This window comes from Entelurus aequoreus, linkage group LG28 (genome assembly GCF_033978785.1).
Source record: "Entelurus aequoreus isolate RoL-2023_Sb linkage group LG28, RoL_Eaeq_v1.1, whole genome shotgun sequence".
Taxonomy (NCBI): Eukaryota; Metazoa; Chordata; class Actinopteri; order Syngnathiformes; family Syngnathidae; genus Entelurus; species Entelurus aequoreus.
In genome coordinates, this window is record NC_084758.1 from 15,494,301 (window position 1) to 15,518,366 (window position 24,066).

General features: G+C 37.1%; 2 protein-coding genes across 3 annotated transcripts in view; both read left to right on the top strand.

Annotated features, from left to right (window-relative positions):
* ccdc69 (coiled-coil domain containing 69) overlaps positions 1-8,546 on the top strand; it is a 29,337-nt gene extending 20,791 nt beyond the window's left edge. For both annotated transcript variants that reach the window (XM_062040099.1, XM_062040098.1), the window contains exons 8-9: positions 4,535-4,632; positions 7,852-8,546. In XM_062040099.1, coding sequence (XP_061896083.1) covers positions 4,535-4,632; positions 7,852-8,023 — 270 coding nt within the window. In that variant the 3' untranslated portion in view covers positions 8,024-8,546. The remainder of the gene's footprint in view (positions 1-4,534; positions 4,633-7,851) is intronic.
* Positions 8,547-11,144: 2,598 nt separating this feature from the next.
* emx3 (empty spiracles homeobox 3) lies at positions 11,145-21,860 on the top strand. Its single transcript, XM_062039698.1, has 3 exons — positions 11,145-11,496; positions 17,599-17,783; positions 20,982-21,860. Exons 1-3 carry the CDS (start codon positions 11,145-11,147, stop codon positions 21,150-21,152), a joined length of 708 nt encoding a protein of 235 aa, XP_061895682.1. The 3' UTR covers positions 21,153-21,860.
* The last annotated feature ends 2,206 nt before the right edge of the window (positions 21,861-24,066 follow it).

The window sequence follows — 24,066 nt, forward strand, 5'->3', positions numbered from 1 at the left end:
TAGGTGAAAACACCTTAAAGATGAGGGTTTGTAGGTGAAAACACCTTAAAGATGAGGGTTTCTAGGTGAAAACACCTTAAAGATGAGGGTTTCTAGGTGAAAACACCTTAAAGATGAGGGTTTCTAGGTGAAAACACCTTAAAGATTAGGGTTTCTACCTGAAAACAGCTTAAAGATGAGGGCTTCTAGGTGAAAACACCTTAAAGATGAGGGTTTCTACCTGAAAACAGCTTAAAGATGAGGGCTTCTAGGTGAAAACACCTTAAAGATGAGGGTTTCTACCTGAAAACAGCTTAAAGATGAGGGCTTCTAGGCAAAAATAGCTTAAAGATGAGGGTTTCTAGGTGAAAACACCTTAAAGATGAGGGCTTCTAGGTGAAAACACCTTAAAGATGAGGGTTTCTAGGTGAAAACACCTTAAAGATGAGGGTTGCTAGGTGAAAACACCTTAAAGATGAGGGCTTCTAGGTGAAAACACCTTAAAGATGAGGGTTTCTACCTGAAAACAGCTTAAAGATGAGGGCTTCTAGGCAAAAATAGCTTAAAGATGAGGGTTTCTAGGTGAAAACACCTTAAAGATGAGGGCTTCTAGGTGAAAACACCTTAAAGATGAGGGTTTCTAGGTGAAAACACCTTAAAGATGAGGGTTGCTAGGTGAAAACACCTTAAAGATGAGGGCTTCTAGGGGAAAACAAATCAAAGTAATATCATGTATTGTAGACTCCAGAAGAAGTCGCACAACGTCCAACGCTCTTTTTAACTTATAGACATACCCTTAGATATACTCTTAGATACACCCTAAGATATACTCTTAGATATACCCTTAGATGTACTCTTATATACACCCTTAGATGTACTCTTATATACACTCTTAGATGTACCCTTAGATACACCCTTAGATGTACCCTTAGATACACCCTTAGATATACCCTTATATACACCCTTAGATGTACCCTTAGATACACCCTTAGATATACCCTTAGATGTACCCTTAGATATAACCTTAGATACACCCTTAGATACACCCTTAGATATACCCTTAGATGTACCCTGAGATATACCCTTAGATACACCCTTAGATATACCCTTAGATGTACCCTGAGATATACCTTTAGATACACCCTTAGATATACCCTTAGATATACCCTTAGATACACCCTTAGATATACCCTTAGATGTACCCTGAGATATACCCTTAGATACACCCTTAGATATACCCTTAGATGTACCCTGAGATACACCCTTAGATACACTCTTAGATATACTCTTAGATACACCCTTAGATACACCCTTAAATGTACCCTTAGATACACCCTTAGATATACCCTTAGATACACAATTAGATATACCCTTAGATACACCCGTACATGTACCCTTAGATACATCCTTAGATACACCCTTAGATATACCCTTAGATGTACCCTGAGATACACCCTTAGATACACCCTTAGATATACCCTTAGATACACCCTTGGATACACCCTTAGATATACCCTTAGATGTACCCTTAGATACACCCTTAGATACACCCTTAGATGTATCCTTAGATACACTCTTAGATACACTTTTGGATGTACTCTTGGATATACTCTTAGATATACCCTTAGATATACTTTCAGATATACCCTTAGATACACCCTTAGATGTACCCTTAGATACACCCTTAGATGTACCCTTAGATACACCCTTAGATGTACCCTTAGATACACCCTTCGATATACCCTTAGATACACCCTTAGATACACCCTTCGATATACCCTTAGATATACCCTTAGATACACCCTTAGATACACTCTTAGACATACCCTTAGATACACCCTTAATACACTCTTAGATATACCCTTAGATATACCCTTAATACACTCTTAGATATACCCTTAGATATACCCTTAATACACTCTTAGATATACCCTTAATACACTCTTAGATATACCCTTAGATATACCCTTAATACACTCTTAGATATACCCTTAGATATACCCTTAATACACTCTTAGTTATACCCTTAGATAAACATATTATCTTTGAAAATTATGCAAATTATACAATGACATGGTGACCACGCCCCTAACCACGCCTCCCCACCGCCCCAGGTATCTTGGCTGTTAGTAGTTAATAAGTTGTCTTTGATGTAGTAATTCATGCAGCTGTTGATACAAGCATGAGGTCCACGTAGCTGTTGATGTAGTTGTTAATGGAGTCACTGATGTTGTTGTTGTTGACGTCATTCATGTAGTCTGTAGTTGTCATTGGTGACATAGTAGTTCTTGGAGTCATTACTTTAGTATTCGGTATAGTTGTTTTGTATTGAACCGTTTCGGTACGGGGGTTTCGGTTCGGTACGGGGGTGTACCGAACGAGTTTCTAAGCTAAAGCTAAAGTGTTAACAAGCTGCTTTGCTCCTCTGCCTCTGTCTCAGCACGCAGCATTGTCCCACCCACACAACCATCTGATTGGTACACACGAAGCATTATCAGCCAATCAGCAGTGCGTATTCAGAGCACATGTAGTCAGCGCTTCAGCGTCGAGCAGATAGGTGTTTAGCAGGTGAGCATCAGGCAGCGGACTCTCCCCAAATGATAATAAACACCTCCCAGTCAACTACTAGTAACATCACTATGAGCCCGTTGACCTTCTAGAAATATAAACTGCAGCTCAGCTCACTCGCAGTCCTGGCTTGAGGTGAAGGCTAATTACCTCTCAGTTCCAGCCACATCGACCCCTTTTGAGCGCCTATTTTCAGCTGCTGGGAATATTGTAAAGATGAAAAGAACCAGAGCATGTACACATGCTAACCTTTCTTCATTACAACTGTTAGTCACTCACTGGAATGAGTAGAATTGGTTATTGTGTACTGTTTGGACTGGATGTTTATTTTGCACATTTTAAAAGCAATACTTAATGTTTACAGTGCTCCAGAATATTTAGATTGGCACTTTTTTTTATTGGATGTTTATCTTTATTTTTGCACATTTTAGCAAATAAGCAATACTTTCACTTTTGTTGAAATGTTTACACTGTTGTTACAGAATATTTCGTTTTGCACTTTTTTGTATTGGATGTTTATCTTTATTTTTGCACATTTTAAAGCAAAATAAGCAATACTTTTACTTTTGAAATGCTTATACTATTGCAGAATATTAAGATTTGTACTGGATGTTGACTTTTATATTTGCACATTAAAAAGCAAATAAGCTACTTTTAATTTTGTTAAATGTTTACATTGTTACAGAATATTTAGTCATGTTGTTGTCAATGTTGACTGAGTGGCCATACTTCTTTTTTTTTGTAAATAAAAGCCATGCCTTTTGAAAAAACGGGCCTACATTTATTTTTTCATCTTCATTTTGAATAAAAAAATAATCGGTAAAAGGAAAAATAATCTATAGATTAATCGAAAAAATATATAATCTATAGATCAACCGATTAATCGAAAAATAATCTATAGATTAATCGATAGAAAAATAATCGTTAGCTGCAGCCTTAGTTGTTCATGTAGTTGTCATTGTTGACATAGTAGTTCATGGAGTCATTACTCTAGTATTTGGTATAGTTGTTCATGTAGTTGTCATTGTTGACATAGTAATTCATGAAGTCATTACTCTAGTATTCGGTATAGTTGTCCATGTAGTTGTCATTGTTGACATAGTAGTTCATGGAGTCATTACTCTTGTATTCGGTATAGTTGTTCATGTAGTTGTCATTGTTGACATAGTAATTCATGAAGTCATTACTCTAGTATTCAGTATAGTTGTTCATGTAGTTGTCATTGTGACATAGTAGTTCATGAAGTCATTACTGTAGTATTCGATTAGTTTTTAATTAGGTTGTCATTGTTGACATAGTAGTTCATGAAGTCATTACTCTAGTGTTTGGTATAGTTTTTCATGTAGTTGTCATTGTTGACATAGTAGTTCATGGAATCACTACTCTAGTATTCGGTATAGTTGTCCTTTTAGTTGTCATTGGTGACATAGTTCATGGAGTCATTACTGTAGTATTCGATGTAGTTGTTCATGTAGTTGTCGTAGTTGACATAGTGGTTCATGTAGTCATTACTATAGTTTTTCATGTAGTTGTCATTGGTGACATAGTAGTTCATGGAGTCATTACTCTAGTATTTGGTATAGTTGTTCATGTAGTTGTCATTACTGACATAGTAGTTTATGAAGTCATTACTATAGATTTTGATGTAGTTGTTCATGTATTGTCATTATTGACATAGCAGTTCATGGAGTCATTACTGTAGTATTCAATGTAGTTGTCATTGTTGACATAGTAGTTCATGAAGTCATTACTGTAGTATTCAATGTAGTTGTTCATGTAGTTGTCATTATTGACATAGTAGTTCTTGGAGTCATTACTCTAGTATTTGGTATAGTTGTTCATGTAGTTGTCATTGTTGACATATTTTAATGGGGTCATTACTCTAGTATTCGATGCAGTTGTTCATGTAGTTGTCATTGCTGACACAGTAGTTTGAATGATTACTACAGTATTTGATGTAGTTGTTCATGTAGTTGTTGGTGTGCAGACAGAGAAGAAAAAGAGTGTGGAGGAGCGTCTAATTCAAGTATCACAGCACAACGATGATCTGAGAGGACGTCTGGACAACACACACACTGTCTTACAGTAAGTAACATTACACATTATGTACATTAACACAACATAACACTTATTATTTACATTATGTACATTAACACAACATAACACTTATTTACATTATGTACATTAACACGACATAACACTTATTTACATTATGTACATTAACACGACATAACACTTATTTACATTGTGTACATTAACACAATATAACACTTATTTACATTATGTACATTAACACAATATAACACTTATTTCAAAAGTTTGGGGTCACCCAAACAATTTTGTGGAATAGCCTTCATTTCTAAGAACAAGAATAGACTGTCCAGTTTCAGATGAAAGTTCTCTTTTTCTGGCCATTTTGAGCGTTTAATTGACCCCACAAATGTGATGCTCCAAAAACTCAATCTGCTCAAAGGAAGGTCAGTTTTGTAGCTTCTGTAACGAGCTAAACTGTTTTCAGATGTGTGAACATGATTGCACAAGGGTTTTCTACTCATCAATTAGCCTTCTGAGCCAATGAGCAAACACATTGTACCATTAGAACACTGGAGTGATAGTTGCTGGAAATGGGCCTCTATACACCTATGTAGATATTGCACCAAAAACCAGACATTTGCAGCTAGAATAGTCATTTACCACATTAGCAATGTATAGAGTGTATTTCTTTAAAGTTAAGACTAGTTTAAAGTTATCTTCATTGAAAAGTACAGTGCTTTTCCTTCAAAAATAAGGACATTTCAATGTGACCCCAAACTTTTGAACGGTAGTGTACATTAACCCGACATAACACTTATTTACATTATGAACATTAACACGACATAACTTACATGATGTACATTAACACGACATAACACTTATTATTTACATGATGTACATTAACACGACATAACACTTATTTACATTATGTACATTAACACGACATAACACTTATTATTTACATTATGTACATTAACACGACATAACACTTATTATTTACATTATGTACATTAACACGACATAACTTACATTATGTACATTAACCCGACATAACACTTATTTACATTATGAACATTAACACGACATAACTTACATGATGTACATTAACACGACATAACACTTATTATTTACATGATGTACATTAACACGACATAACACTTATTTACATTATGTACATTAACACGACATAACACTTATTATTTACATTATGTACATTAACACGACATAACACTTATTATTTACATTATGTACATTAACACGACATAACTTACATTATGTACATTAACCCGACATAACACTTATTTACATTATGAACATTAACACGACATAACTTACATTATGTACATTAACACGACATAACTTACATTATGTGCATTAACCCGACATAACACTTATTTACATTATGTACATTAACACGACATAACTTACATTATGTGCATTAACCCGACATAACACTTATTTACATTATGTACATTAACACAACATAACTTACATTATGTACATTAACACAACATAACACTTATTTACATTATGTACATTAACACGACATAACACTTATTATTTACATAATGTACATTAACACGACATAACTTACATTATGTACATTAACCCGACATAACACTTATTTACATTATGAACATTAACACGACATAACTTACATGATGTACATTAACACGACATAACACTTATTATTTACATTATGTACATTAACACGACATAACACTTATTTACATTATGTACATTAACACGACATAACACTTATTATTTACATTATGTACATTAACACGACAACTTACATTATGTACATTAACACAACATAACACTTATTTACATTATGTACATTAACACGACATAACTTACATTATGTACATTAACACGACATAACTTACATTATGTACATTAACACGACATAACACTTATTTACATTATGAACATTAACACGACATAACTTACATGATGTACATTAACACGACACAACACTTATTTACATTATGTACATTAACACAACATAAAACGTATTTACATTATGTACATTAACACGACAACTTACATTATGTACATTAACACAACATAACACTTATTTACATTATGTACATTAACACGACATAACACTTACTATTTACATTATGTACATTAACACGACATAACTTACATTATATACATTAACACGACATAACTTACATTATGTACATTAACCCGACATAACACTTATTTACATTATGTACATTAACACGACATAACACTTACTATTTACATTATGTACATTAACACGACATAACTTACATTATATACATTAACACGACATAACTTACATTATGTACATTAACCCGACATAACACTTATTTACATTATGAACATTAACACGACATAACTTATGCACCAACACATGATAACATTAACACGACATAACACTTATTATTTACATTATGTACATTAACACGACATAACACTTATTTACATTATGTACATTAACACGACATAACACTTATTGTTTACATTATGTACATTAACACGACATAACTTACATTATGTACATTAACACAACATAACACTTATTTACATTATGAACATTAACACGACATAACACTTATTATTGACATTATGTACATTAACACGACATAACTTACATTATGTACATTAACACGACATAACTTACATTATGTACATTAACCCGACATAACACTTATTATTTACATTATGAACATTAACACGACATAACTTACATGATGTACATTAACACGACACAACACTTATTATTTACATTATGTACACTAACACGACATAACTTACATTATGTACATTAACCCGACATAACACTTATTATTTACATTATGTGCATTAACACGACATAACTTAAATGATGTACATTAACCAACACAACACTTATTATTTACATTATGAACATTAACACGACATAACTTACATGATGTACATTAACCCGACATAACACTTATTATTTACATTATGTACATTAACACAACATAACTTACATTATGTACATTAACCCGACATCTTACATTATGTACATTAACACGACATAACTTACATGATGTACAATAACACAACACTTATTATTTACATTATGTACATTAACCAGACATAACACTTATTATTTACATTGTGTACATTAACACAACATAACTTACATCATGTACATTAACCCAACATCTTACATTATGTACATTAACACGACATAACTTACATCATGTACATTAACACGACATAACACTTGTTATGGAGATAATAAGCGAGTGGTGTGCTGTTGTGCAGGCAGCTGTCCAGGGAGCATCAGGACCTGAAGGTGGCGCTAGAGAGGCAGCTGGCGCTCAACCAGACGCTTGCCCGAGAAAAAGAGCAGCTTGTCTTCAAGATGGCGGACTCGTGTCCCGCCATCAACATGGCCGCCGCACGCCCCGTGTTGTCCCAAGTCACGCCGCTGTGAGCGCCACGCCGCCATGTTCTTCTTTTGTGGACGAACCAGAGACGAAAGTCCCACTTTTATTTCAAGCTCTTGTTCAAAGATTTTTACAAAAAAAAAAAAAAATGTTTTTACGACATGTTTACTGACCTTAAAAGGACATCCTTCCTGTGCCAAACAATTGGAATTTCTTCTGACTGATTGTGTTTTGTGTTGCTGCTAGCATGTGAGCATGTTAGCATCATGTTAGCATCATGTTAGCATGTTATCATTATGTTAGCATGTTATCATGATGTTAGCATCATGTTAGCATGTTATCATGATGTTAGCATGTTAGCCTCATGTTAGCATGTAGCTCGACCATCCTGGTCCTGTGCCAAAAAAAAGAAGCGTGTTCAGTGTTGTGAAAATGAGAATTGTTGTCAAGCACTCGCACTTTTTCACATGCATGTTAACATTTTATTGTTGTTACATTGATGGAAATGTCTTTTTTTTTTTTTTGAGTGGGGTCAAAAATGTCAATAAAAAGTTCACAACAACAATAATATTTATTCATCATCAAACTTCATGGTTTCGTTTGATTGACAACTGCTGCGGATCCCGGCGTGTCCACTGGGGGGCAGCAGAGGACCACAGCCACAACGTCACATGAGGCTCACAGGGGTTTTATTTTGAAACCGCCGGTTATGAACTAAGCGGACGTGCTCGGGTCCTTTCAGAGTAAAGTGAAGTTGATCCAAATTAGCATGCGTGTTTGTTTAGTGCCCCCCCCCCCCCCCCCACACGCACACACAATGAGGAAAGACTTCCTGTAGATGTGCTGCTAATGAGGGGGCGTGGCACTCACTAATGAGGGGGCGTGGCACTCACCATAATGGCCTGCTGTTCATGAAGACGAGGGGGCGGAGTCTCAGTGGTTCACACGGCCCTCAGCGGGTGGGGGGGGGGGCACCATTTAGTCCGCTGACGTCATGTTAACGCAAATGTTGTCATTTGATCATCAACAAAATGATGATGCCCTTTGACCCACATGTCATGCGCACACGTGGTCAAGTAATCATTGATTTAAATACACATGTTAATATTTATTAATGTATTACTTTGCCATTTATTCATCCATTTTCTCTCGCGCTAATCCTCATAAAGCTGGAGCCTATCCCAGCCAATCCCAGGGCACACATTTAACCATATTTTTATTTTTAGCAATACATGTAGTTTTTACCATTATATTATGGCGATATTCCCATATATTTGTTAATCATAAATGTTGTTTTCTTAAGCCATAATTATACATATTTATATTTCAATATTTTTTTATTATTTATTATTTAAATATATATTTATTATTCAACAATACAGTACATGTGTTATTATTTATTTATATATAGTTTTAGCCAACCACAGGGCACATATTTAACAATATATTTGTCAATAGTTACCAATACATCTAAGTTGTTATTTTTAACAATAAATTATTCAACAATTTGTTATCAAGTAATATCTTTGGTATCAATTTGACAAAAAAAATATTTATAATATAATATTTAACAATATGATAGTTTAACCAATAATTTGTTATTAATTAACACTACATTTAATATTTACCATTATATTATGAATATTATACCGCATACAATTTTGTTAATAGTGAATATTTGTATTTTTGTTTTGATAGTGATTAAATACATAATATTATAATAGTATATATTCATGTACAAATATGTCATTTTACTTTACTTATTTAGCAATATGGTACAGTTGTTATTTTTAACAATATTATATATAACTATTTGTTATTAATTAATATATTTGCTATCAATTGATAACATATATATAATTTAACAATATATTTATTAAATAATATAATATTTAACAGTATGATAGTTTAACCAATGATTTGTTATTAATTAACAATAAATTTAAAATGTACCAATATATTAAGACTATTATACCATATACAGTATTTGTTATTAATGATTATTTTTATTTTGTTAACAATTAACTTTGTAATATTATTAGTATACGAATATATTTAGTAAAATATAAATTTTTTCACATGTCATTTTATTTTACATATGTTTTATTTAAAGATATATTTATTATTTAGCAATACAGAACAGTTTTTTTTAAACAATATATTATTCAACAGTTTATTCATTAATATCTTTGGTATCAATTGACAACATATTTATCAATTAACAATATATTTATTTAATAATACGATATTTAACAGTACGATAGTCTAACCGATTATTTGTTATTAATTAACACTAAATGGACTATATACCGCCATATAGAGTATTTGTGTTAACAATAAATATGATTACTTTGTTAATAATTAACTTTGCACTATTATTAGTACAAGTTCATTTACAAATATAATTAGTAAATATTTTTCATTTTAAGATATATCTATTATTTAGCAATATAGTACCGTTGTTATTTTTACCAATATATTATTTTATTTTTTGGTATCAGTTGGTAACATTTTTATCATTTAAAAATACATTTATTTAATACAATTATTTTTAAAACATATGATAGTTTAACCATTTATTTGTAATTAATTGAAATATTTACCATTATATTATGACTATTAATTATGAATATTTGTTATTTTGTTAATATAATGTTATTAGTATATATTCATATCTAAACATGTATTATTATTATTATTTGAAGATATGTTTATCATTTAGCAATAGTGTCGGTTGTTATCTTTGTATCAATTGACATAATATTTTCATGTCATAATATATTATTTAATATTATTATGTAAATATTTTTAATTGGAATAATTATTGAAGAATGTTTTTGTATTTTTGTTTGACTTTTATCGTGAAGGCCCGGGATGGAGTCGGGGTCAAAGGTCACAGCTTCATCGCTTTCCTCCTCCTCGGTGGTGCGCATGCGTGACGCACCTCCACCGGGGAGGCGCCGGGCAGGGGGCGGGGCCGGGGCCGGGGGGGCGGGAAATGCAGGTGTGTCGCGCGCACACAAAAGATCAGAAGTTTGAGTCCAGTTCTGCCGGCGCATGCACGTGTGATGGTTCCGGGCGGGAAGGCGGGAGTCTGAGGATCCGGTCCTCCACCCAGCCCTGCCCCCCCACCCCCCCCCGGCCCCCCTCCTCCCTCATCGGTCCATCATGTTTCAGCAGCTCGGTACCAACAAGAAATGTTTCAGCATCGAGGCTCTGGTCGGGAAGGACCACGCCGGTTCCGAGGAGCCCATCCGGCCCACGGCGCTCCGCTTCCCCGAGGCCGTGCACCCCGCTGCCGCCGCCGCTCATGCGGGGCTGCTGCGGGGCTCCTGCGGCCGGACTCTGTACGCGAGCGGACCGAACCCGCTGCTCCGGGAGCCCGGCACGCACGCGCCCGGTCCCGGTGCGCTTCACATGCACGCGCTGCACGTGGGCCCGCAGAACCTGTTTGTTCGGCCACATCAAAGCCCGCACGGCCTTTTCCCGCCATGGATTCTACGGAACCGGTACTTCCAAGGTGAGCCTTTTTTTTATTTTTTTTTATTTTTAATAATAATTCAAAATGATGATGATGATTATTTATTTATTTAGTCAGTGTGTTTTATCAAGTATAATAAAGAACAATAATAAATATCACAATTTCATCATTAAAAGATCGAAATTGTGAGCGGAGATCATCGAAATGATGAGTTTACAAAATCAAAATGATGAGTTTAAAAATCCTAATTATGAGATAAAGAGCCGAAATGATGAGTTTAAAAGTCAAAATTATGAGTTTAAAAATCCTAATTATGAGATTTAAAAAAATATCGAAATTACGAGTTTAAAAATCCTAATTATGAGATGAAAAGTCAAAATTATGAGTTTAAAAATCCTAAATATGAGTTTAAAAAAATCGAAATTATGAGTTTAAAAATCCTAATTATGAGATGAAAAGTCAAAATTATGAGTTTAAAAATCCTAAATATGAGATAAAAAGTCAAAATTATGAGTTTAAAAATCTAAATATGAGATTAAAAAAATCGAAAATATGAGTTTAAAAATCCTAAATATGAGATAAAAAGTCAAAATTATGAGTTTAAAAATCTAAATATGAGATAAAAAATCGAAATTATGAGTTTAAAAATCCTAATTATGAGATCAAAAATCAAAATTATGAGTTTAAAAATCCTAATTATGAGATAAAAAGTCGAAATGATGAGTTAAAAAGTCAAAATTATGAGTTTAAAAATCCTAAATATGAGATAAAAAGTCGAAATTATGAGCTTAAAAATCCTAATGAGATAAAAAGTCAAAATTATGAGTTTAAAAATCCTAATTATGAGATAAAAAGTCGAAATGATGAGTTTAAAAATCCTAATAATGAGATAAAAGGTGGAAAGTAAAAACGTCTAAATGATATTTTAGCAGATAGAAAAATTAATTGATGACAAGATGATCGATTCTTTCACAGACCACGTGATGACATCACCAAACTGTTAGGAAAATTACTGTTTTGTTATTATGATTTTATGATTTGTTTGAACTGACAAAGTCACACAAAAAGACATCACAATGATCGATTATCAATCACAGAAATGGATCAATAATATTGATGTCCAAACATACATTTATTCAAGTCAGTAAAATTAAATCAGACTTTTTATTTGACATTTTCAGCATTAATACTTAATAGTTACTATGAAAATAATCATATTTATGATCAATGTGAATTATTTCGATATACAACGAGTGTGTTATTTAATTGATTTTAATATTTTATTTCGTCTGTTCAATAAAGTTATTGCAATTATAATCGTATAATTATTGCAATTTGTAAAGAAAAGTATACAGGAAGAACAATTCATATCGATTTTATTGACATTAATGTTGATCCTTTAAGAAATAAATACTTTCTTTTTAACCTAAATATTCTTTTTAGGTTGTCGATTCGTTCTGGTATTTAATGTATTATTCATTTATTTTATTATTATATTATATTATATTATATATTATTATATATTTATTTTATTTATTATCTACATTATTGACAGTTGATGTCAATTAGTCATCAATCAACTTTGGAAGAGTTAATGGATGATTTCACCGCACCTAGTGTGTGTGTGTGTGTGTGTGTGTGTGTGTGTGTGTGTGTGCGTGTGTGTGTGTGTGTGTGTGTGTGTGTGCGTGTATGTGTGTGTGTGTGTGTGTGTGTGTGTGTGTGTGTGTGCGTGTATGTGTGTGTGTGTGTGTGTGTGTGTGTGTGCGTGTATGTGTGTGTGAGTGTGTATGTGTGTGTGTGTGTGAAGATCATTGGCACTTTAACTCGAACTTAAATGACGTCATTATGAACATAGATGCACGGAGGGGGCGGGGCTTGTGGTGTTGTAAAGTACGCAATTGTTGATAATTAATGACCAAAATGTTCATCAAAAATATTTTTTGGGCTTTATTAATACTTACAGAAAATATCAAGTCTTTTTTTTAGTCACGTGTGCAAAAGGGTATGTGGGCTTGTATAAAGCCTCAGGGAGTTGAACGCCCCTGCCTTACATAGTTCTGGGTCACCCTTGGGCAAGGTGTAGCACCCGAATGCCCCCCCCCCCCCCCCCCCCCCCCATCAAGGTTACGATACCACCCATGAAACAAACTAAGAGAAGATGCGTTACCCGGAGGAAGCCCGGGGCCCTCCTCCAGAGCTAGGCCCAGAGGCAGGGCTCGTCAGGCACAGCCTGAAGCAGCTACGTGGACACACCATCCTCTCCGCCACGTGGGCCCACCACCCGCAGTCAAAACCAGTGGGGTCACTGCCAAGTGGATGGCAGTGAAAGTGGAGGCTCCAGAAGGACCAATTCGGGGAAGCAGAGGCTGACTTTTGGGACGTGGAATGTCTCTACCCTGGTGGGGAAAGAGCCGGAGCTGGTGTAGGAGGTGGAGCGCTACCGGTTGGATCTGGTGGGGCTTAACTTTACGCATAGCAAGGGCTCTGAAACCACACTCCTGGACAAGGGATATACCTTGTTCACTTCTGGAGTTGCTCAGGGTCTGATGGCCCAGGCGGGTGTGGGGATACTCACGAGTCCTGGGCATCACGTTAAAGTGCATCCGACAGTGGAGGCTCCTCTATGGGGTCTTGGGGCACTAGGAGGTTAACCCCTTTACTACTCTTACCCCAGGTGGCCCTTGGCAAAGGCTTAGTACCTGACTGCCCCCTAGCCAGGGATACGGTGAAGACCTCAACGGCGGAGCAGGCGGAAGACGGTAGATTTAAGAACTACCACAACGGCTGCGATAGCGGAAGAAGGCTGCAGCAGAAAAGGGTGCCCAGTCGTCTTGGACTCCATGCCACTGGACCCTGACCCGATCCTGTTAAGGATCGTGTGGTGACTGTCTGTGCACCAGTCTCCCCACGTAAAACAAAGTCACGCATAGGCATCCTCCATAAAGGGATACACCCCTACCAGGAGGATCGTCATACTCGTTCGAGTGACCGCCGATGATGATGACTCACTAGTCCCCGGCTGAGTGCCTGTACGTTGCAGTTCACCCCAGTGGACAAGAGGGTCGCCTCCCTTCGCCTTAACTTCGCGAAAACTCTGACTACTGTTTGTGCGTACGCACCAAACAAGAGTTCAGAGTTTCAGCATTCTTGGATACCTTGCATGAGGTCCTGTATGGGGCGCCAACAGGGGATTCCATAGTCTTGCTGGGGGACTTCAACGCGCACGTGGGCAATGACAGTGATACTTGGACTGGTGTGATTGGGAGGAACGGTCTCCCTGATCTGAACCTGAGTGGTGGATTGTTATTGGACTTCTGTGCGATAACAAACACCATGTTCAAGCATAAGGATGCTCTTAGGTGTACCTGGTACCTGAGCATCCTAGGGCAAAGATCAATGATCGATTTTGTAATCGTATCAGCTGATCTGAGGCCGTATGTTTTGGACACTAGGGTGAAGAGAGGGGCTGAACTGTCAACTGCTCACCATCTGGTGGAGAGTTGGGTCAGATGGCGGGGGAAACTCTGGACAGACCTGGCAAACCCAAGCGTGTAGTGCGGGTGAACTGGGAACGTTTGGAGAAGTCTTTTGTACGGAAGGACTTCAACTCCCACCTCCGGCGGGACTTCTCTGCCATCCCTGTGGAGGTTGGGGACATTGAACAGGAATGGGCAATGTTCAAGCCTCTATTGCTAAAGCTGCAGCTGCGAGCTGTGGCCAGAAGATCTTAGGTGCCTCAAGGGACGGTAACCCTCGAACACCCTGGTGGACAATGGTGGTCAGGGAAGCCGTCCGACTGAAGAAGGAGTCCTACTGGGATATGTTATCCCAGGGGACTCCGGAGGCAGTTGCAAGGTACCAACAGGCCTGAAGGGCGGTGGCCGTGGCTGTGGACGAGGCAAAGCAGAGGGTGTGGGAGCAGTTCGGGGAATACATGGAGAGGTAGTTAGACAACTCCACAGTGGCAAAGCTCACCTGGAGTGGTTGATGAGATCCGTCCAGAAATGCTGAAGGCTCTGGGTGTTGATACGCCTTTTCAACATTGCGTGGAAGTCTGGGACGGTGCCGAGGGAGTGGCAGACTGGGGTGGTGGTTCCCCTATTCAAAAAGGGGGACCAGAGTGTGTGTGCTAATTACAGGGGTATCGCACTACTCAGCCTCCCTGGGAAAGTTTACGCCAAGGTACTGGAAAGGAGGGTCCGGCCGATAGTCGAACCTCAGATTCAAGAGGAGCAATGTGGATTCCGTCCTGGGTGTGGAACAACTGACCAGCTCTTTACTCTTGCGGGAATCCCGGAGAAGGCCTGGGAGTATGCCTATCCAGTCTACATGTTCTTTGTGGATTTGGAGAAGGCGTAGGACCGGGTGCCCCGGGAGATTTTGTGGGAGGTGCTGAGAGAGTACGGGGTGAGGGGAACCCTGCTGAGGGCCATCCAATCTCTGTACAACCAAAGCGAGAGTTGTGTCCGGGTGCTTGGATGTAATTCGGAGCCGTTTCCAGTAGGAGTTGGTTTCCGCCAGGGCTGCGCTCTGTCACCTATCCTGTTTGTGATTTTCATGGACAGGATTCTAGGCAGAGTCGTGACCATGGCGGAGAGGGTATACGTCTCGGGGGGATGAAGGTTGCGTCACTGCTGTTTGCAGATGATGTGGTCCTGATGGCACCTTCGGTTCGTGACTTTCAGCTCTCACTGGATCGGTTCGCAGCCGAGTGTTCAGTGGCTGGAATGAGGATCAGCATCTCCAAATCTGAGGCCATGGTTCTCAGCAGGAAACCGATGGTTTGTACAGTCCAGGTAGAGAACGAGACTCTGTCCCAGGTGGAGGAGTTTAAGTATCTCGGGGTCTTGTTCACGAGTGAGTAAAAAGATGGAGAAGGAAATCAGCCGGAGAATCGGAGCAGCTGGGGCAGTATTGCAGTCTCTCTGCCGCACTGTTGTGACGAAACGAAAGCTGAGCCAGAAGGCAAAGCTCTCGGTCTACCGAGCTATCTACATTCCTACTCTCACCTATGGTCATGAAGTGTGGGTCATGACCGAAAGAATAAGATCGCGGATACAAGCGGCCGAAATGAGTTTCCTCAGAAGGGTGGCTGGCATCTCCCTTAGAGATAGGGTGAGAAGTTCAGTCACCCGAGAGAGACTCGGAGTAGAACCGCTGCTCCTTCGCTTGGAAAGGAACCAGCTTAGGTGGTTCGGGCATCTCGTGCGGATGCCTCACGAGCGTCTCCCTATGGAGGTCCTCGTTGCACGTCCCACTGGGAGGAGACCCCACGGCAGGCCAAGGACCAAATGGGGGGGATTACATCTCCTCTCTGGCCTGGGAACGCTTTGGGATTCTCCAGGAGGAAGTTGCTAATGTTGCTCTGGAGAGGGAAGTCTGGGGGTCTCTGCTCAAGCTGTTGTCCCCACGACCCGATTCCGGATAAGCGGTTGAAGATGGATGGATGTGTGTAAATGTTCTTCTACTTCCTGTCTCCTTCACTTTTCGATGCATACAGAAAATATGAAGTTTTTATTTAAGTCACGTGTGCAAATGTTCTTCTACTTCCTGTTTCCTTCATTTTTCGACACGTACAGAAAATATCACATTTTTCTTTTAGTCCACTTTAAAAAAAACGGTCTCAGGTGTGTTCTCACCTGGCAAGGCTGACTCCGCCCCCCCCCACGCAGGGCTAGCATGACATGCTAGTGAGGTCGCCACATGTTTTTTGGTGGCGTGAGGTCATGTGACAGAAAGTGATGAAGACGGTGGAAGAGGGCGGGACCTTGCGGCGACCCTTTTGAGGCCGCGTGCCTGTGGCGACCTTTTTGTTCGCCATCCAACGGACGGCGACTGTCTGTGTTTGCATGTCAATGCCTCTTCGCCGGCGCCACCGCTGCTTCTCGCACGCCATCATTGTCCTCGCCCGCCGTTTAACCGACATTTTTGCGTGCGGCGTGACAACGGTGGGCAATCTTTTCAGCCAAACGCCCGGAATGACGCACATGATTGTTTTTATGTAAATGAGGTTGGAAGGCGGCGGCGGCGTTTGGAGCGAAACGCACGCCATCAGGCCGCACGCCAAGCAAATCAGCCTCATCCCCCCCCCCCCACCCCGCAGCTTTTCACAATAAAATGGCGTCCTTTCCGATCCAGGTGACGACGGTGGCGCCGACAACCTGCTGCTGCACGCGCCGTTCTCCAGGAAACCCAAACGCATTCGCACGGCCTTCTCGCCCTCGCAGCTGCTGCGTCTGGAGCGAGCCTTCGAGAAGAACCACTACGTGGTCGGCGCCGAGAGGAAGCAGCTGGCCGGCGGACTCTGCCTGACCGAGACGCAGGTATCACACACCCAAACTCTTCGTTAGCTGCTTCGGTAGCAGATTTTTTCTGAGAAAGTCGACTGTTTTTTAGTCGTGACCTATTTCAACAAATATCAATAAATAATATAAATACATTTACACAAAAAAATAATGTTCCACCAACGTAGGCTGACCATATTGTGAAACCCCAAAAAGAGGACACATATATGCGTGCCAAGGCCGGGACTAGGTGAACATTTGCCAATGATACTTGAACTTGCTTTATAAATAATATATTTATTTACATAAAGCATTTTTTCTCCTCTGTTGACAGCAGTGTTGGCACTAGGAATTTTCAAAATGGGGTCCCAGGGACCCCATCAAGTCATGAAAATGGGGTCCCACAGGAAATTTTTGGGGTCCCACTTTTTTGTAAGCGTTTTGAAAACAAATAACAAACGTATGCATTATCCTGTTATATCTCACATTCTATATTGTGTTTTGGAAAAAGGTTGTCATAAACGTTACTTCATTCATTAAAAAAAACAATACAAAAGAAAACAAATGTGTTTACATATGTAAATGTATTCAGTTATAAACATTCATTCACTTTCTTCTTTCCTTCATAGATTTAAACTTTACCGCTGCTGGTAGTTTTTTCTATTCTTTTATTTAATAAGTTGTAGGTGTATTTATTTCAGTATAAAGTATTTGTTTTTAACCCCTTCTTAACCCTGGACGTACATTGAAAATCCACACAACCCTAACTCAAAATGCCGGACATTTGAGGCATTTAAGAAACTCCGCAAAAGAGGACATGTCCGGGGAAAAGAGGACGTGTGGTCAGTCTACACCAACGCTATATCCTTCCGCCATGTGACAGCTAGCAAACATGCTACATCTGCTAGCAAACGCTAAACGCTGCCAAAATCTCCCCCCCCCACACTTTTATGTACTCACGTATTTTCTACTTAATGCTAAACTATGCCAAAGTCATGTATTTTTCTGTATTTACGTATTTTCCACATGACCGATAGCAAACATGCTACATCTGCTAGCAAATACTAAATGTTCCCAAAATCATGTATTTTTTCCACTTTTATGTACTCACGTATTTTCTACTAAATGCTAAACTGTGCCAAAGTCTTGTATTTTTCTGTACAAACCCCGTTTCCATATGAGTTGGGAAATTGTGTTAGATGTAAATATAAACGGAATACAATGATTTGCAAATCCTTTTCAACCCATATTCAGTTGAATGCACTACAAAGACAACATATTTGATGTTCAAACTCATAAACTTAGAATTTCATGGCTGCAACACGTGCCAAAGTTGTTGGGAAAGGGCATGTTCACCACTGTGTTACATGGCCTTTCCTTTTAACAACACTCAGTAAACGTTTGGGAACTGAGGAGACACATTTTTGAAGCTTCTCAGGTGGAATTATTTCCCATTCTTGCTTGATGTACAGCTAAAGTTGTTCAACAGTCCGGGGGTCTCCGTCGTGGTATTTTAGGCTTCATAATGCGCCACACATTTTCAATGGGAGACAGGTCTGGACTACAGGCAGGCCAGTCTAGTACCCGCACTCTTTTACTATGAAGCCACGTTGATGTAACACGTGGCTTGACATTGTCTTGCTGAAATAAGCAGGGGCGTCCATGGTAACGTTGCTTGGATGGCAACATATGTTGCTCCAAAACCTGTATGTACCTTTCAGCATTAACGCTACCTTCACAGATGTGTAAGTTACCCATGTCTTGGGCACTAATACACCCCCATACCATCACACAGGCTGGCTTTTCAACTTTGCGACTATAACAATCCGGATGGTTCTTTTCCTCTTTGGTCCGGAGGACACGACGTCCACAGTTTCCAAAAACAATTTGAAATGTGGACTCGTCAGACCACAGAACACTTTTCCACGTTGTATCAGTCCATCTTAGATGAGCTCAGGCCCAGCGAAGCCGACAGCGTTTCTGGGTGTTGTTGATAAACGGTTTTCGCCTTGCATAGGAGAGTTTTAACTTGCACTTACAGATGTAGCGACCAACTTTAGTTACTGGCAGTGGGTTTCTGAAGTGTTCCTGAGCCCATGTGGTGATATCCTTTACACACTGATGTCGCTTGTTGATGCAGTACAGCCTGAGGGATGGAAGGTCACGGGCTTAGCTGCTTACGTGCAGTGATTTCTCCAGATTCTCTGAACCCTTTGATGATATTACGGACCGTAGATGGTGAAATCCCTAAATTCCTTGCAATAGCTGCTTGAGAAAGGTTTTTCTTAAACTGTTCAACAATTTGCTCACGCATTTGTTGACAAAGTGGTGACCCTCGCCCCATCCTTGTTTGTGAATGACTGAGCATTTCATGGAATCTACTTTTATACCCAATCATGGCACCCACCTGTTCCCAATTAGCCTGCACACCTGTGGGATGTTCCAAATAAGTGTTTGATGAGCATTCCTCAACTTTATCAGTATTTATTGCCACCTTTCCCAACTTCTTTGTCACGTGTTGCTGCCATCAAATTCTAAAGTTAATGATTATTTGCACAAAAAAAAATGTTTATCAGTTTGAACATCAAATATGTTGTCTTTGTAGCATATTCAACTGAATATGGGTTGAAAAGGATTTGCAAATCATTGTATTCCGTTTATATTTACATCTAACACAATTTCCCAACTCATATGGAAACGGGGTTTGTATTTACATATTTTCCACTTGACAGCTAGCAAACATGCTACATCGGCTAGCAAACGGTAAATGCTGCCAAAGTCATGTATTTTTTCATTTTTATATATTAACGTATTTTCCCTATGGCAGCTAGCAAACATGCTACATCTGCTAGCAAACGCTAAACGCTCCCCAAGTCATGTCTTTTTCCACGTTTTATGTATTCACATATTTTCCACTTATAGCTACATCTGCTAGCAAATACTAAACGTTCACAAAAACATGTATTTTTTCCACGTTTTATGTATTCACAGATTTTCCACGTGACAGCTAGCAAACATGCTATCTCTGCTAGCAAATACTAAATCATGCATTTCCCACTTTTTTTTACTACAGTAAAAACTAGCTAAATGTCATGCAGTTAGCATGGCGTTGCTAACTCTGTCATATAGCTGAAAATTTTAATTTCCCCTCGGGGATTAATAAAGTATTTCTGATTCTGATTCGGATGAGAGCAAGTTGCTAATGTGTGTGTGTGTGTGTGTGTGTGTGTGTTGCAGGTAAAGGTTTGGTTCCAGAACCGCAGAACCAAACACAAACGTCAAAAGTTGGAGGAGGAGTCACCTGAGGCGCAGCACAAGAGGTCAAAGGCCAGCCAGCACGTTAGCCGATGGCGAGTGGCCACGCAGCAGACGCCGGGCGAAGATATCGACGTCATCAGCGACGACTAGACTGACGCACGCATACAAACACACACACACACACACACACACACACACACACACACACACACACACACACACACACAGACCAGTGATTAGGAACAATACAGCAGCAATACGCTGGTAAAGCGCTAACGTGGCTAATGCTAACATACATAAAACAAATGTATATTTTAATGTTTTTTTTATCTAAAATTCGAAATTGGCAAGCAAATGTGAACACACACTTTGTAGCCGGTCTGTTGCGCAATCAAGTCACATGACACACACACACGCGCACACACACACACCGCAGAACTTCCATGAAGTGAACGTTAAGCAAAGTTTGTTGCGAAAAAGTAAAACATTATTTTTTGTATGTGGAAAAAAAATGTTGTAAAGTTTAAAAAGTGCCAAGAAAATAATAATAATAATAATAATAATAATAATAATAAAGTGAATTTAGTATGAAACATTTTCTATTGGAGCAATAACTGAAGGCATAAATCCATGAATTTATCAGTCAATCAATCACTGATCAATGCTTTTTTTGCTTATTTATGTAAAAAAAAGTATTCTATGCATCTTTATTACTATTCTTTCTTTCTTTGTTTTGCTCCTCTTGTCATCTGACGTAGCTCCTCCCCCATAGGTCACGTGTTCTTTTCCCTCCCAGGGGGCGGAGTCAACGTTGTACTTCCCGTGTTTTTCCATTTGAAAATAAATAAAAAAGCAGTTTGTTTGTTTACGATTGTGTGTTGCGTGCATGTCGTGTTGCCATGGCAACGCGACCAACACAAAATGTTAAAAGTCAAACTTTTTTTTTACAGTTTTACCGCAGCCGAATGCCCCGCCCACTTTGCCTAATAAGGACATGTCTTTCTTTCTGTTTCATGTGATCAAAGCAATCATGATGGTCATTATAATGGCAATAATTATACTAACAAAGTAATATTACTTATAATAATTATCACAAGAACAATCAGAATAGCAATCATTTACTAATACAATAATAATAATAATACAATAAGTACAAGAACAACAATCATAATAGCAATGATTTGCCAATACAGTAATATTAACAGTCGTAAAAATAATTGTAAGAATAGCAAAATAATACTAATAAAATAATAACGATAGTAATAATAGTTATAATAACTATAATAATAATTATAAAATACTTAAGTGATAATATTAGTATCGTAAGAACAATAATAATAGTAACACACATACTAATATCATAACAAAACTAATTGTAATAATGATAAATTATATTTAATTTATTTTGAATATGAATAATTATATTGATACTAACAATAATGACATAAAACTAGTTGTATATAGTTTTCTATATATTATATTAGGCATTATAATAGCAATGATAACACTAATAAAATAATATTACTAGTTATAATGACAATTATAGTAAGAACGACAATCATAATATTCATTGTTGCTAAGATAATATTTAATAAATACATACGCAATTATAACATATAAGTATTAAGAAAAATGATAGTTAATAATAGTAACAAAAATATTGATAATATCATAGCAAAACTAATCATAATATTGATCAATGACATTATCATTATGATAATACTAACAATAATGATATAAAACTAATAGTAAAACACTTTTAAAAGTATAATTGTAATAGTCATTATAATAGCAATAATACCACTAATTAAATGGTATTAATAGTAATAATATGATATTAAGAACAACAATCATAATAGTCATTGTAGCTATAATAGTAATTATGATAATATTAGTAAGAACAATAATAATAGTAACACAAATACTAATATCATAAGAAAACTAATTGTCATAATGATAAATTATTTTTGAGAGAGTAATCTTAATTTAAAATATTAATAATAATGATGATAATGATAATAATAACGTTTTAAAACTAGCAGTAAAATTGTTTTTAATACATTGAATGATCTAGTCATGATAATACTAAGATAGTAATATTACTAGTAATAATTATAAGAAAAACAATGAATGTGAGTGTGAATGTTGTCTGTCTATCTGTGTTGGCCCTGCGATGAGGTGGCGACTTGTCCAGGGTGTACCCCGCCTTCCGCCCGATTGTAGCTGAGATAGGCTCCAGCGCCCCCCGCGACTCCGAAGGGAATAAGCGGTAGAAAATGGATGGATGGATGGATGGATGGATGGACAATCTTAATTGTCATTATTATAGCAATAATAATTACTAATAAAATAATATTAATAGTTATAATAACAATTATAAAAACAACAATCTTAATAGGTATTATTGTAGCAATAATAATACAAATAAAATAATATTACTATTAATAATAGGAATTATTATAAGAACAACAATCTTAATATTCATTATTATAGCAATAATAATACTAATTAAAAAAATATTACTAGTAATAATTATAAGAATAACAATCTTATTAGTCATTATTATAGCAATTTTAATACTAATAAAATAATATTACTAGTAATAATAAGAATTATTATAAGAACAACAATCTTAATAGTCATTATTTTAGCAATAATAATACTAATAAAATAATATTACTAGTAATAATAGGAATTATTATAACAAAAACAATCTTAATAGTCATTATTATAGCAATAATAATACTAATAAAATAATATTACTAGTAATAATTATAAGAACAACAATCTTAATAGTCATTATAATAGCAATAATAATACTAAAAAATAATATTACTAGTAATAATAAAAATTATTATAAGAACAACAATCTTAATAGACATTATCATAGCAATAATAATACTAATAAAATAATATTACTAGTAGTAATAAGAATTGTTACAAGAACAACAATCATAATAGTCATAATAGCTATAATAATAATAATTATAAAATACTAATAAATGTATAATAATATTATTAACAATAATAATAGTAACAAACATAATGATATCATAGCATGAAT